This window comes from Oryza glaberrima, chromosome 2 (assembly GCF_000147395.1).
Source record: "Oryza glaberrima chromosome 2, OglaRS2, whole genome shotgun sequence".
Lineage (NCBI taxonomy): Eukaryota > Viridiplantae > Streptophyta > Magnoliopsida > Poales > Poaceae > Oryza > Oryza glaberrima.
In genome coordinates, this window is record NC_068327.1 from 26,238,077 (window position 1) to 26,256,085 (window position 18,009).

Here is an 18,009-nt window from a genome sequence, read left to right on the forward strand (position 1 = left end):
GAGAGAGAGAGAGAGAGAGAGAGAGAGAGAGAGAGAGAGAGAGAGAGAGAGAGAGAGGGGATGGAGAGCCAGGAGCTCTGGGCGCTGTACGTGGGCGTGGCGTCGCTGGCCATCGGGATGCTCGGGGTGCTGGGCGTCTGGCTCTGCTACCTGTTCCAGGCCGTGGCGCGGGGGCCGCCTCCGGACCCGCCGCCGCCGCCGACGCCGCCCTGCACGCCGGAGACGGAGGAGGACGACAAGAACGGGCTCTCGGAGGAGGAGCTGAGGATGCTGGGCGGGATCTGCGTGGCGGTGGCCGGGGATGGCGAGGAAGAGGAGGAGCAGCTCTGCCCGATCTGCCTCGACGGCATGGAGGCCGGGCGCGCCGTGCGCGTCCTCCCCGGATGCAGCCGCGCCTTTCACCAGGACTGCGTCGACCGGTGGCTCACCATCTCGCCGCGCTGCCCCGTCTGCAACGCCTGGGTCACCACGCAGTCGCCGGGGACCTCGCCGCCGCCGCCGCCGCCCACCAAGCCTGCTCTGAATTCTTGAGATGGCAGCGTCGCCGCCCTCCCGATCATGGGTCAGTTCTTGGTTCTTGACGAGTTCTTGATGAGTTCTCGTCGATCGTCATCGTCAGTTTCTAGGCTCTGGAGAGCGGTTCTTGGCGATTTCTTGTTGGCTATCTTGTGTTTTTTTTTTGGAGGATTCGGGGCTGCGTGTAAATTGCCTTGGTGCTCTAATTGTTGGTAGAAATCAGTAGGCTTATGCAGGTTTCAGCCCTTTCCTACTCTGACAGGTCAACAATTTTGCCCGGATTTATTCTAGGTGATGAATGAATGGAATAGCTAATACTGTGAATAGACCAAACTTGTTGTTGATAACACATTCATGTTTTTCAGAAGACATTTTTCCAATTGAGATGACAATCTTTATGTTGCTTTGAGATATCTTTGACGAATATCCAAGGCCTGCAGCTGTAAAATTTTACATCCTTGTGTGGGGGAAATCCAGATTTGGCTTTTGAACTGTTGAATCCTGAAGTCCTGATGCTAGTAAATCTGGGTTCAGTTCTGTTGTTGTGCTGTACTTGTGAATTTCTGGGTTATGTTACCTGATGCTGCTTGAAGTCAAGTTCTGATGTACTACTTATGTGTTTCTGGGTCAGTTCCTTGAGGTTAACTTGTTGCTATGAATCTCTGCTGAAACGATCCAAAGTTTCATCTTTCTTCCTTTTTTGTCAAATGTTCATGATTTTGTCAGTACCGGAAGAGCTTTAGGGATTGAAGCTTAAAATTTTAGACACAGCAGCAGATCTGTTTCTGCCCTTTACGTATTGTAGTATTAGTTATTTCCTCTTTCTTAAAGTAGCACCATTTAATAGCTCGTTCTATGTTGACAAAAAGTTTGATGGAAGAATGGTTACATGGGCGTAATAAGCAGGCAGACTTTCTTGATTGTTAGTTCTTCGTCGATACTAGAAATTTCAGTGATCAAAAGAAGTAATTTCAATGGCATCAATTCTGTTCGTAATTTCACATGAAAGGATAGTACAATTGAAAACCAATTAGCTCAAAACTGGAAAAACCTTCAGTCCTGTTCTATGTTAAGTGTGAGAAAAAAATACAGAACTATCCTCGACTTTACATCCCTTGATAAGAAAGTTACAGAAAACAATTAACCAAAATATCTTGGTGTGGAAACCAGCTGACTTCTAGAAAAGGTCCATGATCTGTAGTTCTGAGCCAACCTAACCCCAATCCAGCCCCAAATATTGTACAGGTTCCGCAGATGAAACTAGAGAACAACAAATGTCTTGCCCTTTGTAAAGGGTAAAGTGTGTTATATAACTACATGGATCCATGAGAGAATTGAATACAACAGTAGATTCCCACATGAAACTCAAGTTAACTATTTCCTGTCATGTCAAGCATCTCATCAAGACCTTTTAATCGTTGCAGACCTTCACTGATCAAGAACTTAATCTTCTGTTTATCGTCGCAGCGGCGATTTTTTTCAATCTCAGCTCTTACAGTTTGCCTCAACTCATCTGGACAAAGAACATTCAAGAATATTTAGTTGTAACTTCAAGAGTAAACATTAGACAGAAAAGATAGGAAAGCGAGGTTTAAAAATGTCTGACCGCGTGCATGCACAGGAGCTCGGCGAGTCATGCGCAAGGCCTGCCTATAAAGCTTTAAAACACGTGCACGCAGGATGAAAGCCCTTAAGTCCATGAAATGGGCCATCGAATGACACTCTAATAGAACCTTAGCAAAATATGATCATGCCATGCAAACTGTCCCGTAACCCTGGAAATTCAGGAGAAAAGGTTGCATGATGTACAATTCTGTGAGACCTACCGGTGGGGCATGGGGGTTCAGCTGAACCCCCAAACGTTTTGGGGGAGAAATATGCTACCTCTCCCTCCCTCTCCTTTAATTTTTGACCACACACAGAGCCTCCCTGTTAAGACACACCATTAAAAAAAGTAGAAGTTCTTGGATCAAAGGAAAAGGGATAATGACCATTAGATATATGAATTGCAACTGCCTTTGTTGAGGAAGTTTGCTACGTGATTAACTGTCAAGGCAAAGCAGCCAAACCAACACTGTTGTCCGTAAAAAGGTAAAGAAGCCAAAACAACAATGTTGTCCGGAAAAAAATTGAAGCAAAATATGTTGCGACTCTTGCCAATAGTCAGTAATTAACCACAACAGTTTGACAAGCCGTTTGCAGTGCATATAAAGAACACGTGAATTTCCTCTAAAACCCTCCTCATAATCTCCTTTTCTTTCTGTACAGCAAAAGCACTTCCAAGGTACACATAAAAACCTTCCAAGGCTCAGTTTGCACATAGTCTAAGTTAGTCATACTACCAAAAACGTTCAAGAAAAAAACATCAGAACCATGAGTTAACGTTGAGATCAATTTCAGGGGCGGAGACAGCTTGAAGCCACACCAGGGCTTAGTTCTATTACCTTGTCCTAGCTCTCTATAAATTCAAGCATTCTTTCTAAAATTAATATGGAATTTGCATGGGTTTGGATCCCAGAACTAGGGCTTGAGCTCTAGCTGCCCTAGGCCTGGATCCATGCTGATCAATGGTGAGAGTAATAAAATTCAGTTGCAAAGATGCCATGCTTCAAAAATTCCATTTTGCTGATGATATCTCATCCATCAATGGTCATATGCTTCCATTGATAGGTAAAAGATCTATTGCGATATTGTACGTCGATAGTAAAATTTAGTTACTGTACCCGCATCCTCATTTTACCATGAACATAAATATGCATAATCACAAACAAACCCACAACATCGTGTGGGGTACTCTTAGTCAGTAATAAGGTTGTTGGGGCTTGTGTTTTGTGGCTTACTAGGAATGGCTTTGTTTTCCAAATCATTGTGTTAAAATCGCCCTAGACAATCTTGTATAAAATGATTGCGCAGATTCAGAGATGGATGGTCCTGTAAAATGAATAGGAGCACAGTATGCTGCAGGTGTGGTGTGATCGAATTATGGAGCATAATATTCAAGTGCTGAAGTCTCCTGACGTGCTGCCAATGGAGATTGATGGATAGCTGAATGTCTGAAGTTTAGCTATGAGAACTGTAATCCTGTCACTTTCTGTTTTGAGTGTTTTTGGAGGTGTTTGAGGTGGTGTTTGGATCGAGGGACTTAACTTTAGTCTCTATATTTAGACACTAATTTAGAGTATTAAATATAGACTACTTACAAAACTAATTACATAAATGAAAGCTAATTTCCGAGATAAATTTTTAAGCCTAATTAATCCATAATTAGAGAATGTTTACTGTAGCATCACATAAGCTAATCATGGATTAATTAGGCTCAATAGATTTGTCTCGCGAATTAGTCCAAGATTATGGATGGGTTTTATTAATAGTCTACGTTTAATATTTATAATTAGTTTCCAAACATCCGATGTGATAGGGACTTAATAGTTTTAGTCTCATCTAAACAGGGTCTGATGTCGTTGCCTATGGCCCTGATGTTACTTCTGAAACTTGCAACCCAGTAGTCTGTTTGTGGTGTCTAGTGTCGTTGGTAGGAATCTGTTTTTTTTTCTTTTCGTTGGATGATGAACTACAGTAAGTTTCTTTGGCTTTCTTACAAAAGTCGGATCAAATATGTTCTATCTTCTAAAAAAAAAAGTTAGTACTAAGGTTAAGACAAAGAAAAACCTAAGCTTCTAGATCTAGAAGAGAAAGATAAGGTAAGGGCAAAGAGAAAATGTGAAGGTAGTAATGGATGAGAAAGAAAGAGGATGTGCTTCGGCACGGGTACTCACCGGAGGCGGAAGCAGCAGGGCGACGGCACCGCTGCTCGCGCGATGTATAAGAGGTCGACGCAGGCGGCCGACGAACTCGCGAGGAGACGGGAGTCGAGGCTGATGTGACGTGGAGACTGGCTTGCGCGCAAGGAGTCAGAGGCGAGAATATGCGGCGGAAGCCGGAAGCAGCACGACGCCGGCGCCGCTACTCGCGGTGATGGAGATCGGCGCGACGGCGTAGGCGGCGGGCGAAGGAGACGGAACGGGTGCTGGAGGAGGGGAGGCCAGGGGACAGGGGGCTGGGTCGCAACGCAAGGAGGCAAGAGGCCTATTACGCTGCTGGGTCAGTGGGGTGTTGTTACAGGTTTGGGCTTTTTGGTGGCTTGGTCTCCATCTGTTCCATCTCCTCCCAATCCCAGCCCGGTTGAAACAAAAAAACAACTAGGGTGTGTTTGGGGGAGAATACTACCAATCGAACGTCAGATATATTAAAAAAAAAACATCGGTCGGTCAAAATGTTGCAGCTGACCAACAAGTGATACATTAATTTATATATGGTAAAACAGCAACTAAAACATTTAAAAAATTTATGAAACACAGTGAAGATACACGTTGAATGCTATCACTTATGAAATAATAAGAGTTAATAGATTGAAATATATATTTTTCTTGCATCAAAATTTAATCGTGTGATATTTTATTGTAAATATTTAATTACAACGAATACAACGGTGTGATCGAATCATAGATTGGATAAGTAGTTTAGAAGAAAAATCATTTTAAAGACCACTAAAATGCATGCATGCAAGCATTGATGGAGGGTAGTAGCAATTATTTTTGATAATTTTATGAAACACAATGAAAACTTGCACTAAAACATATGGATATAACGTATGAAACATGAAGTATTAATAGTTTGAAACTTATATTTTTCTTTAATCGGAATATAATCATGTGATATCTTGTTATAACGATTTAATTCCAACAAATACAATGGTGTAATCGGATTTTAGATCGGATAAGTAGTTTAGGAGAAAAAATCATTTGAATTTTAAAGACAAACCCCGATACGTCTCTCTCATTCTGAATGACCTTTCCATGGGTCCCACACCCCATGCACACTTGGAACCACATGCTTGCATGAAGCGGGTTCGATTTTTCTCTTTTGCCCGGACGACACATGGGAAGCAATTTCTGAACTTTGGATAATGGAATGGTAAAATCTTTTCCCACCTTCTAAAATGGTAATTTTTAATCTTAACCATCCATTCTTCGTATCTCATCTCAACCCCCCACTCATATCCCTATCCCAATCTCACCCCTCTTACTCCATTATCCAAGGCTGCAAGTAAAATGGTTGATACTCGTCGTCGGGCAAGCATGAGAAGGACAGAAAGTTGGCTGCCAGTATGGATTTTCGGTATGTTCCGTTGTTCGGTAAGGCAAACTCAACTTGCTATTTTGTTGGGCTTGCCTTACTGAACGATTTGGATGATTGCATTAGAGACGTTTGCTCTCGAAGAAGAGCGGAATAGACTCTCCCGAGCAAGCTATCTTTTTCTTGCCCCTCCGGGATAGGTTGCCACCGGAAGCGATGATTTTCTTTTTATGGATTTGCTAGATTTTTGTCGATAGAAAATAGGGAGAAAGACTCTTGATTTTTCGGTCGTCGGATTTGCATCAAGATTTGTGCTAGCGTGTGGAGGGAAAAATTCGTGTGAAAATTTACTTGTGCACTTGCACAGGATCAAACTCAGGACCTCGTTCCGCAAACCATGCTAGCCACTTGAGTTGCCATAAGATTTTGAAAGATTTAGACAAGTTACATTACATACATTCTAGTTACACTGTAATTATATTTGAAAGATTTTAGAGAAATTTTCTTTCGAAAGTTCTATAGTAACTTCTTTTATGATTCCAAACGACTGGTCTTGTCACGCCAGGCTAGCATCAACCGTTCAACCTAGCCTTGGATGACTTGAATGGCAGCCTAGCCAAGCCCAAACTCTGTATTGTGATGGATATTGTCTGTATAGCCCAGAGTTTTCATAACACAAGGGAGAGATCACACTAAGCTTCCCTTTTTCGGGTTTGCAGCCCAGCTCGTGAGGCAAGGTCACGCTGCTGCTGTAGGATCGTAAATGGTCTTTCCCACCTCAAAAGCTAGCCAATGAGGGATGGGCTCCCCCACTTATATATTAAGTTTCTTGTCCTTCCATAACCAATGTGGACTATTCAATAATCTCCCCCCTTCATATATTGGTGTCCCTCAGCCGTTCACCACCCCTTCACCGTTTCCTTATGGTCCCTCAGGTATACGTTGGTGTCCCTCGGCCTTTCACCGTCCATTCACTGTTTCTCTACGGTCCCTCAGGTATACAGGCTCCACAAGCACCCACGGTCCATCATGCCTTCGCACACTTTGTCACTCAGGTTAGAGATGTTGAACTAACCAGACTCAGATAGCAATTGTAGAATCGTAAATAGTCTTTCCCACCTCAAAAATTAACCAATGAGGTGAGGGACTCCCCCACTTATATACTAGGTCATTTGCCCTTTCACAACCAATATAAGACTATTCAATAGTTGCAGCGAGGTGAATTTGCGGAAACAAAACGGTTGTTCGTAAATTGTGCAGAAATTTTTATGACACCAAATTCTACCGTTATTAAAATTATGCGTAATCTTTTACACGACATTACCCCAGCCCAGTGTGTTACTAGTCGCTTTTGCATAAAGTTTCAGAAAGCCCTAGGTCAAAGGTGTAGCACGAAGATCTGCAGTGGTTTTACCTCAGGTAGTTTTACTCCATTGTGGAGAACGTTGTCGGCGCCTCGGAGGTTCAGGCTGCGAGGATAAAATTTTCTCTTTACGTACATAAAATTTTCCAGTTTTCTAATTCTCTTAACGTACTTCAGTTGCAGTATTTTCTCTTTTACCATTGGTTATGAACATACTTCAGTTGCAGTATTCTGTCTCAAATGACTACAGTATATAGATTAGGACTTAGGTGTAGTGATGATTCTCTAATTCTCTACTAATCCTATTGACCTACTGCATGTAAACTGCAAGTCTACAGCATAGGGTCGTTGAAGCTACTTGCAAGGGTCGTCAGGTTAATTAACCTGTAGGGGGAGCTTTGGAAGATGCAGCAGTGGCAGGTTCGTCAAATGTCAACGCGAGTAACCCTTACGCTGCCCATTTTACAAGTCCCAAATGTTCTTGTTCGCAGCAGTCCCGGGCCATCAGCTACCTCTCTCGAGAAAAGCAGTACAGATCTTTCGATCTCCCACACACGCCTGGTTGCATAAATCTATGCGTTTTCAACTTCACCCCTCCTGGGATATCGCAAGCACGAGGGAGATCTAACCATCAGATGAAGTTTCTGAATTCTACGTTTTGTTTTGTTGTTTTGATTTTCTTTACCAGAGCGAGATCGCTGTGCTGCAATTGCCGTCGTCTGTCAGCTTATTAGTTCAGTCCAGGCATTATCGGGAGCGTGAAGCGGAAGCAATGGTTAGTTGTTGCAGCAAGAGGATGAGCGATGAATTATGCATGGCTTCTATGTCAATAGAAAAGTACAAAAGGCAAAAGCAGATTAAATGCTGAATTATTGTTCTTCCCTTGCCGAGCAGACAGACCGGTGGTTCGTGGAGTGACCAAGCCTGAAAGTTCTGTCAAAACAAGAGGGTTGGTGGTTTAAACATGGACCGTTGTTGAAAAATAGATTCAGATTTCACTATCAATCTTTTATGCATCGTGGGGTCATGACGGGACAGCGTCCAAATTTCGAACATGATGAGCAAATATGATTCACAGGACTGGCCAAATATTATGCATTAATAGCTATAATCAAGAATGGCTTTGGTGTATTTCAGAGTGGCACCCACTGCCTTTCAAGGAGATAAGGACTAAGATGTGCTAATCCCTCCAACTATACATATGTAAATCATTTTAGTCATACTTTGTCGTCTCTGTTCTGTTCCTGTTATACATTTTCTGAGTGCCCACGTTATCATCAGCAAATATCTCGCAATCTTTCTCATTTCCGGCATACATTAGAAGAGAGAGTAAATAAAGCGTGGAAATATACAAAATTGCATGCCAATTTAATCTTATAAGTTAGTTCATGTGTTCGAGAAACTAAGATCAGTATACTTGAAAAACTGGTGAAAATAAATAATTGGTCGTAGCTTGTTGAGTAAAGGCCGGATTTTGTTCTATTATAAAATAAATTGAACCAGTAAATATGAAAAGCATTGCAAGTTTTGTCTAAATGAGACTGCAAGAATCATGATCTTACGTTAAAAGTTTGGGCCGGATGCAAATTTACATGAGATTACAACAAACACGACGTCACTGCAAACAGCTAAGCTCATCTTTTTATAGCCCAAAAAAACTTTATAGCTTGACGAAAAATAATTCTGGAGAAAACGACCCGTACGTACAGCGGTAAAGGGAACAGCTAATCAGCTACCACACAACACAGAATGGCAAAGCCAACTAGTGGATAACAGAACAAACAAGAGAAGATCTGTTTGTTTAATGTGACGACCATCTGGCCATGTGCAATGGAATCTCAGCACTGTGGTTCTCGTATGCTCACCTCCTAACTAATACTTTCCATAATTTTCCATGCTCACCACAAAGGCAAAAGAACAAAAAAAGCAGGAACAGATTAGTTAATGCTACTAGCTGGAGTAGTAAGCACTAAGCACGGACAGTAAACTGTCAATTCTTCAAAATTAACCATTTTACATCAGCTGCAGTGGCAGTAAAAACTTTTACAGTGCCACAAACAAAAAGGAGAAGAAATTCAGCCACTCGCTGAATCACTCTCACAGTCACTCAAACACCATCAGGAGCAGTTGCATTGCAGTCCAAACACCACCTCCCCTCTCTTCCATCCAAAATTTTACAGTGAAAAAAAAAATGCACAAACTCATTGGGGGAGGAGGATTAACGGTTTAACCCTCAACAGTAACCGGGAACAAATCAAGAGCGCTGTACAAGTACATCTACCACTTAGACTTAGCAGGCAGTGATCAAAACCCAACCTTAATTAGTCAAGTGATTAACCATCACTAACGACGCCATCTACTGGTATAATATTCAGTAAACCTCTTCGGGAATGCTCTGCAGGCCGGGCTCCCACTCCCCGTTCGCCTGCATCCGCCGCGCCGCCTCCGCCGCCCTCCGCATGCTGCGCCGCCGCAGCGACTGCAGCCTCTGCTCGGCGCCTGGGCCGCCGGCGCCGCCCGCCGCGCGCTGACGGTGCCGCTCCCCCGCGGCCGTCACCGCCGCCGCCGCCGCCACCGCCCCGCCGCCGCCGGTGCCCGAGCCGAGCGCCGCGACCATGTGCTTGAGCTCGCGCTTGCTGACCACGATCTTGACGCGCACTGCGCCGCCGACGTCCTCCCGCGACAGGACGCGCCCGCCGTGGTGCAGCTGCTCGAGCGCCTCCGCAGCCGCCTTGGACTGGTGGTGGTGGTGCCGGCCGCCGGCCTCGGCCTCCCTGGGGAAGAAGCACCTGGACGCCATCTCCGCGTCACCCGCTGCGATCGCTCGTCGCCGCCGCCGCCGCCGCGGGCGCGCGCAAGCGAGTACTCCGACGTTTCTTGCAAGTTACAGCACAAAGGCTAAAGCGAAGGCAAAGTGAATGTGTCCGCTGCCGAGTAATGTGACGCACCAACCTACTTATATACTACTCCGGGGACCTTGAGCTGATGCATTTGCCTTGCCTTTTGGTGAGCGCAGCCACAACTGTCTCCAACTCCAACCGTGTACCACCCCCACTCTCCCTGACAGGTGGGCCATCCATCGACTCCTACCCCAACCTGCCCCCACGCTAACAAAAAATAAAAGTACGTCCACTTCTGTGGTTAAGTTCTTCTTAATTTACATGACAATAAAAAGGGCGAAGTTTTTTTAATTAACACTCAAAAAAACAATCATGAGACAGGGACTAATCAAGATGGGGAAGTTGAATAGAGAAATGGGCGCCTCACATGGCCGTCCCTCTCGCGGAGACGGGGGCCGGGATCATTGGATCGATCGGAAGGGAGGCCCTTTGCAAGTAACGTGTTGTCACTCCTCACGACTCGATTACTCGTGGAGTCTACGAACATTTGGTTAGGATGGCACAATTGACACAGACATTGTTAGCTACAGCAGCGCCCCTGGCATGTTCTCCTTACTGTTTTCGCCACATTGCCGGTGGAACACTGTAGCACGGCCATTAATTCGACCGTCAGGTATTACGCATATGCAGACACGTAGTAGTATTAATTATCCACGTGATTGGTTAGCATATGTTAGCGTACATAAAGTTGAACTATCCGGAGTATGTATACAGAGCAGAGGTAAACAGAGGAATGGAATCGGATGAATCCGTTATAATATTGAGAGGAGGTTTTGTCAGAAATTTTCAGCATATATCGCAGATAATATTAGTGTCCTTTTCAGGGCTCTCGAGCCGAATCCTTGCGTGTTTAGATGATGAAACAAGTCTCCCCATGACACATAGTTGTAGTGATAGAACAGTCGAGCGAACGTCGTTGATACGAATTTTTAATTTAAACTGTATACATCAAAAACATCTCAAACTAACTGACTAGATCATAGTCCTAAGTCCTAACCGTCAGTTAACAGACATAATCAGATCGAACTCCCCCTCCCCCTGCCCCCACCAGAATTAGGACGGCAATGCACATCAAGCGTTCAACTACACTTCCGTTCACCCGACGATCATCTGATGGCGAATTTATTCGTTTTTATAAACAGATCGAGGACGCGCCATGATCGGGCGCAAGTAGCATATCAACGTACGCGGACGGAGGGTGAACCAACCTCCATGATTGAAATCGCAGGAGCAGCGTGGAATCGTTCGAATTCCCCCTGGAAATTAATAATGCAGGCCGCAAGAAAAACGCGATCGATCGCGCAAACACGGGACGTTGTTCCAATTCAATCGAGCCAAATGAACGCAGGCAATAACGTGCTAGACGCAATATTCGTACGTCAAGTGGCTGTACCTGTACGATACCAAGATCGCAGCAACCACTAAGATATGGGGCGTGAATGATCGATCGATCAACACTAGCTATCTCTAGTGACATTGCCTGCATTATTCACAAGGTAGGTAGGTACGTACGTATAGCTAAACCGGTGTATGTGAAACGAATTCTTTCTACTAACAGTGGATTGCAAGTTTCTTCTGCTCATGATTAACTAACTAACTTGTCAAAGCCCCGCAGTCTTTGCCTTCTCAGGGGGTATCTAGATAGCTATTATCTACTGCTCTTTCTTATATCAGGGGCAGTGTGCGATGCATATCCAATCGCCATGTTTGGAGGGGGAAGTAACATGGGGAGAGAGCGATGGATTGGCCGCTAGCTAGCTCTCGTAGCAGCCATTTCTTTGGGTGCAAACCACTGCATAAACAAATAAGCAATAATTAATAACACAAACCATACTAAACAATGCCTTGAACCAATTGATATCAAATGTACCATCGTACATAGCTTTCTTCACATGGACAAAGCTAGATCTTGCGCTGTATTTCGCGTGCGGTTGCTGGCCAGGGTTGGCCACCCCGGGCCCACATGCCAGCCACAGTTATTTAGGAAAGGCTAATTAGTTTATAAAATGATGCTTGATTAGTAACCTAAAGTACGAGCCATGGGCAGATTAGTTGGATCTTAATTCGTCCGTTGCAATGCTGCCACCTTGGAGGTTGCTTCAAGGAAGGCTCCTGACCACAAGCAAATACTACTACTACAGTACTACTATACTACGCTGTTGAAATGCAGAGCTTTGCTCCTCTGCGGCTGTTCTTGTTCGCTTGCGGCCGGAATACATGCAGCCAAGTACGTGAGATGTACGCGCTACGGACAACGTGCATGTGAAGGAGGCGCTGCTTTTCAGGTCAACATTTTGTGGAAGGGTTTTATGTTGTGTTTGCGTTTGCGCAGCTCTGCTCGGCGATTCCAGATTTGCGTGGAGGAAACTGCTCTGGTACTCCACGGTGACGGCTCAGGCGCGGCTCAACCGTTGGATGCTGATCGGATGGTCGATCGGGTTCGGAAAAGGCGTGCTGGTTGCTTCGGGATGAAGGGCAATGGTTTTACTTGAGAATTACTGGAGTAGTAGCTGAACTCGGCGAGTGAGTGTACAGGTTGACCATTTTAACTCGCACTCAAGTTACTTACAGTACTCCTACTCCTACCTTGTGAAGCGAATAATGTGATCAACATTGGATAGCACAAAATGGACGTACGACGCGGGTAAACAAATGCAGAGTTGAATCATGGGTACCTGTACCACGAATTATTTTTTGCAGGTAACATGTACTAGATCGGTTGGGCCCAACGCCACATAATTTAAAGATCCGGAAAAAAGAAACCCAAAATGAGAGAGGGGGGGAGGTCGTGACGCGATGATGATGCTGGCGTGACGTGCCGGTGCCACCGCTGTTGAAGGGACGAGTCCCAATCGTCGAAATTATTTCGGATAAGCAGGACGCGTAGTATCCAGTACAGCCAACTTGGGTTTAACAGACACGGTAGGGACTCAATCACATCGTGGACCCCCGTCCAACGTGCACGGACCGCTGGACCGTTCTGTTTTCCCTCCCCGCCAGTATCCACCCGTCGGATCGTGGCCTCACGGTCCAGATCATCTCATCTTCCTTTCCATGCGGGCTCTAGCGCCCAACCAGTTCGTACGCCGAGACGTGTGACTGAGCTGTCCCGAGCCGGTCGATGCGTGTCGCGCTGCGCCCCCTTTGCCTCCCCCCACGAAAGCGCTCGGAGCCAGGCACGGTCGCTTTCAGGTAGGCCGTCACATGCGCGCCCGCGACTAGCTGTCCCTCCTGTCTCCGCCCGCCCGCGGGCTGCGCCGCGCGGCCCAGCCGATGGATGGGGTGAGATCGGCACGGGCGTCTGCAAACCGCTGGGGCGTTTTGTACGCGCGCGCGCGTCATCGACACGGCAGCCGTCTCGTCGGGTTGTGGCCTTTCCACCGCGAACGAACCCACCGGCTCGCGCACGTCTACGCAACGAGGGATGGCAGCGTCACATCCGTCGCGGCATCGAGGCATGGCCCCGGGAAAGCATCGGCATGTGCGCTCTGGCGGCGGCGCTGGCTGCTCAGCGCGCTACTAGAGCTCTCCCGTGTGTGGCCGGGCTGGATTTTCGCTGGTTCATCCAGGCATTTCTCGTGTTGCCGGGGGTGCGACTCGTGGACTCGTGGGTCGTGTGGCTTCTCGCGTGGGGAGGCCGGTGCAAACCGGTAACCGAACACCACGCCGCGGCGGTGGTCCGGTGTTTGATACGGAGAGTAGGTGGACCAGTGACTCGGCGAGCGGTGGTCAGAACTCAGAAGCAAATGGTGATTGGGGTTGCTTGCTCGATCATCTTCAGGATGATATTTTAGGGGAAATACAGAAATAGGTTCTGTTTAGTTCAGAGCAAAGTTTAAATTTTAGTTGAAATTGGAGATGATGTGACTGAAAAGTTGTATGTATCACAGGTTGATGTGATGGGAAAAGACTGAAGTTTGGATCTAAACTTTGGATCTAAATACAACCATAGTATTACGATTGGAATTTTTAATTAGTCGGTGTTTTTACAAGTACAGGTCTGAAACGAGGAATGGACCTGTACGTTATGTAGAAGAGTACTGTATATGTACCTTAGGACGTGAGCTCCATAGTTTCCTTGGAGCGGCACGGTGATGAGATGGTACGTGAAAGCTAGCATTCATGATCATCCATGATCCATTTCGATCGATACTACTAGCTGTGAGGATTCAAGGAATTAACACGTACCACTTCCCTGTGTAAAACCCTCTGAACGTACCCACGGCCCGGACTACCTATGCTTTGATAAGTGATATAATGTAGTTATCCCTACACTGACTAGTGGTGGTTAATAACGACGACCGTACGTGAACTGTCAACATACTTTGGTAGTGTACACACAATATGGTTAGTAACTAACTAAGCAACTCGAGATTAATTTGACATCGGTGTAACATAGCTATCTGAACCATCCATCGTTCCTGAATCCTGATCGTGTGCCTTACGCTTTTGTCACTCGCACGCTAAATTTAGATCATTCTTAATTCTTACTCTCTATGACTGACTCACTTCCCCTCCCTCTCGTCATAGCACTAGAGCAGCAAAGGCAATTTACAGTCTATTCCTGATCCAATGACTGAATTTTGATGGTGTGTTCATGGCAAGTTAACTTCCCCTCTCACAGGCACTGAACGATCTGCCATATATAACGGCGTCGATATCCTCCATTCCTTGTTCACGGAAAGAGGATAAGTGCTCTATTTCGAAGTTTCAAATCGACTCTGAAATGAAGCTAAGCAAGATTACCTCGACCACTGGACTCATGTGACATACACAATCACAGATTCACAGTAGGCCATGCCACTGCTACACCCTTGGGCCAACACGTAACTGCAATCCTTTTGTGTAGTACTACCTCCGTCCAAAAACTTTTGTGTAGTACTACCTCCGTCCACAAAAAAGATAAACTCTGGTTTCCGTGTCTAACATTTGACCGTCCGTTTTATTTGAAAAAATAAAAAAAATTAAAAAGATAAGTCACGCATAAAGTATCAATCATGTTTTATTATCTAACAATAATGAAAATAATAATTATAAAAAATTTTTATATAAGACGAACAGTCAAACGTTGGCACGGGAATCCACAGTTTGTCTTTTTTTTGGGTACAGGAATCTCTTTTTTTAGGACGGAGGGAGTAGGACTGTAGGAGTAGATCTTGTCGTACTGGAAGAGGAATCTTTAGGGATTTGCTGGCTCCCATTTCCCAGCAACACTCCATCTGCTACCTCGCTGCCACACACAGTTTATTACCTGTCGCAGGACACAACTTGAAGCCAAAGAAAGGGACACTTCACACACTTTGTTGTTCCTTTTCCCAGATCATCATCTTATTGAATAATATTCGTGTGCAGAGATATGTACATGCATCGAACCAGGAAAACGGAGGAAAATTTGGGTCCAAATGCCAGATTAAAATACATGACATTTCAAAGTTGGGATGCAACCATTGGGCACTAACTTTGGCCCAACTAGATCGATCGGTTGCAGCCTAGTAGGAAGGAAGGGAATATCGCCAAAAAAAGGAGGGATTGATCACCGAAGCTATACATGTTGCGAATCGACTACACATTCGAAGACGTGGGTACCTAGCTAAAGCACTCCTCCGGGATGCTCTGCAACGCCGGCGACCACCGGCAGCGACGCCTTCCGACGACCACATCAGCAGCCGCTGCCACCTGCTTCTTCGCGTGCTGCCGCTTGAGCACGCTCACGAGCTGCTCCAGCGCCGGCGGCAGCGCGAAGGCGCCCCCTCCGGCGACGGCCGCGGTCACCTGCTTCAGCTGCTGCTTGCTCAGCACGATCTTGACGCGCATCCCGCCGCCGGCGCCCTCGGCGCCAGCCGCAGCAGCGTCGGCGATGGCCGCGCCCGTGGACTGCTCGATGGCAGTGACCGTCTTGGCGTCCATCTGCAGCCTCGGGCACCTCGCCAGCTTCCTGCCGTCACTCCTCGGCACCGGCGTGGCAGCCTCCATCTCCATGGATCTGAGATACTCTCAGCGCTCGCGCGCTTCTCTTGCAGTGGCTTTTCCTGTTCTTTTCTCAGAGTTCTCGCAAACTGGCTGTCCTAATGAGCAGTGGAGAACGAGAATATATAGATATATATAAATAACATTTCTGCGTGTCTGAAGCTAGGGTTTTATTTAGAGAGGTTTACGAATTAGACAGCTCATAGGCACCTGTCTGTGTAAAGATTAGAAAGGGACGCCACGCAATAGGTGAAATCATTTTTTTTTCAATGGGATTAGTTAGTTCGGTCGTTTTAATATTGATGCATACTCAGATGTGAATAAGTAGTATAGTTATCTGTGTCAAACCCTATTTGCATGGACGCTAGCTAGCTTGGGCCCATACATCACATGCTATTGGCGAATTTCTGATCGGAGACTAGCACTAGTGCTCCCCTGCAGGTTTGGTCCGGATTTTTCAACAGCTTTACAAGTGGACTGTTCGCTGTATTAGCCTGCGGGCAAGAAAAAGTTTTGCCTGCCATGCATGCACAAAAGTATAAGTATATGCTAGCTGCATGTACTACACGAATAATAATCTTGAAATATTTTTTCAACCGTGTATACTCATGACATATCCGTTGTAGCAGACAAATTGAAATTAGTTCCTGTCTGGGAATTAGGATCTAATCATTTGCAGTGAACTTTGCTGCGAAACTCCCTGCGCGCTTTCAAACTTCCAAGCATGTCTTCAGTTGCTAAATGAAAAACCTATATATCAACCCACATGAATATATTCGGATCGGACTCTCGCTTTTCTCATGAAATTAATCCAACTGAAGGGAGTACGTACAATAAATACGTACGGCAGGAGTACTAAGTAGGACGAGTGTCTCTATACGCACGTAGTTGTGTATAGATTCGTCGATCGAGAAGAACTACTGCTGGAGACACACACCCGAATATTCAGGCTGTCAGTTTTGGCATACGTGCACGTATTCGGTTAGCCTAGTACATTCATAAATTATCTGCTGCATTTTGGAGCCTAGTTAGCTACCAATGCATTATGCATGTTGCTGTCACACGAGCAGGTAGATAGTACGTAGTACGTGCACGTACAAATCAATGCCAATATAATTAACGTGCTGGAGATGGAAAATGCAGAAATTGTTAGAGATTTAATGAGGCACGATCAGTTGAAATCGGCCTGGGCGACGACGATTGAAGAGATTAAAGGAGTGATGCAATGCCTTCAGCAAGTGCAAGTGCACAAGATAAAGAGAGAAGCAAATAGGGTAGCACATGTTTTAGCACAAATGATAATGTGTTCTAGGTCCTGCGCGGAGTGGAGGTGCCTTCAGCAAGTGCAAGTGCACAAGATAAAGAGAGAAGCAAATAGGGTAGCACATGTTTTAGCACAAATGGTAATGTGTTCTAGGTCCTGCGCGGAGTGGAGGTTGTGTGCTCCCGCAAGAATTCTAGATTTATTAAATCGATAAAGAGAGAAGCAAATAGGGTAGCACATGTTTTAGCACAAATGGTAATGTGTTCTAGGTCCTGCTCGGAGTGGAGGTTGTGTGCTCCCGCAAGAATTCTAGATTTATTAAATCGATAAAGAGAGAAGCAAATAGGGTAGCACATGTTTTAGCACAAATGGCAATGTGTTCTAGGTCCTGCGCGGAGTGGAGGTTGTGTGCTCTCGCAAAAATTTTAGATTTATTAAATCAGGAGTGTAACCCTTTATTTAAGCATTAATAAAGCTCTCTCTTTACCCTAAAAAAATTATCGTGACTCCTCTCCCTCCTTTCGGTCTGTACGTAATCACGAACCGATCAACCACGTGAACCGGTGAGGCGGTGAACATAACAAACTTCGTCCAAGCGTATACGTACGTGCAAACATAAAGAATTAACTCGATCGAAGCGTCGTTAGCAATGTAGCATGCATGAGCATTCCATCGTCACCGATCACTTCAGTAAATCAGTAGCAGCTGCAGGATGTGAGTGAAGGCCGAAAGCTTGTTGAAATAACCGTGAGAGAGAGCCGAAAGGCTATGAAAGAACCGGGCGTACATGCGCGCGCGTCGCACAGGCTCACATGGGGCTCGTGGGCGCGATCACTGCTGTTTCCGTGGACGCCAGCCCGATG

At 45.7% G+C, this 18,009-nt stretch overlaps 3 protein-coding genes across 3 annotated transcripts; 1 reads left to right on the top strand and 2 right to left on the bottom strand.

Annotated features, from left to right (window-relative positions):
* Nucleotides 1–60: 60 nt before the first annotated feature.
* Nucleotides 61–836, top strand: LOC127761273 (E3 ubiquitin-protein ligase Os04g0590900-like). The gene has a single exon (XM_052285544.1). The coding sequence runs from the start codon at nt 61–63 to the stop codon at nt 529–531; it is 471 nt and encodes a 156-aa protein (XP_052141504.1). The 3' UTR covers nt 532–836.
* Nucleotides 837–8,957: 8,121 nt separating this feature from the next.
* LOC127761653 (uncharacterized) lies at nt 8,958–9,963 on the bottom strand. Its single transcript, XM_052285980.1, has one exon. It carries the CDS (start codon nt 9,813–9,815, stop codon nt 9,387–9,389), a length of 429 nt encoding a protein of 142 aa, XP_052141940.1. The 5' UTR covers nt 9,816–9,963; the 3' UTR covers nt 8,958–9,386.
* A 5,251-nt stretch (nt 9,964–15,214) lies between these two features.
* Nucleotides 15,215–16,111, bottom strand: LOC127763638 (uncharacterized). Its single transcript, XM_052288401.1, has one exon. It carries the CDS (start codon nt 15,892–15,894, stop codon nt 15,502–15,504), a length of 393 nt encoding a protein of 130 aa, XP_052144361.1. The 5' UTR covers nt 15,895–16,111; the 3' UTR covers nt 15,215–15,501.
* Between the last annotated feature and the right edge of the window lie 1,898 nt (nt 16,112–18,009).

Bases quoted from the DNA above. Each gene is read 5' to 3' on its own strand.
- LOC127761273 (XM_052285544.1), top strand. From the start codon at position 61: ATGGAGAGCCAGGAGCTCTGGGCGCTGTACGTGGGCGTGGCGTCGCTG.
- LOC127761653 (XM_052285980.1), bottom strand. From the start codon at position 9,815: ATGGCGTCCAGGTGCTTCTTCCCCAGGGAGGCCGAGGCCGGCGGCCGG.
- LOC127763638 (XM_052288401.1), bottom strand. From the start codon at position 15,894: ATGGAGATGGAGGCTGCCACGCCGGTGCCGAGGAGTGACGGCAGGAAG.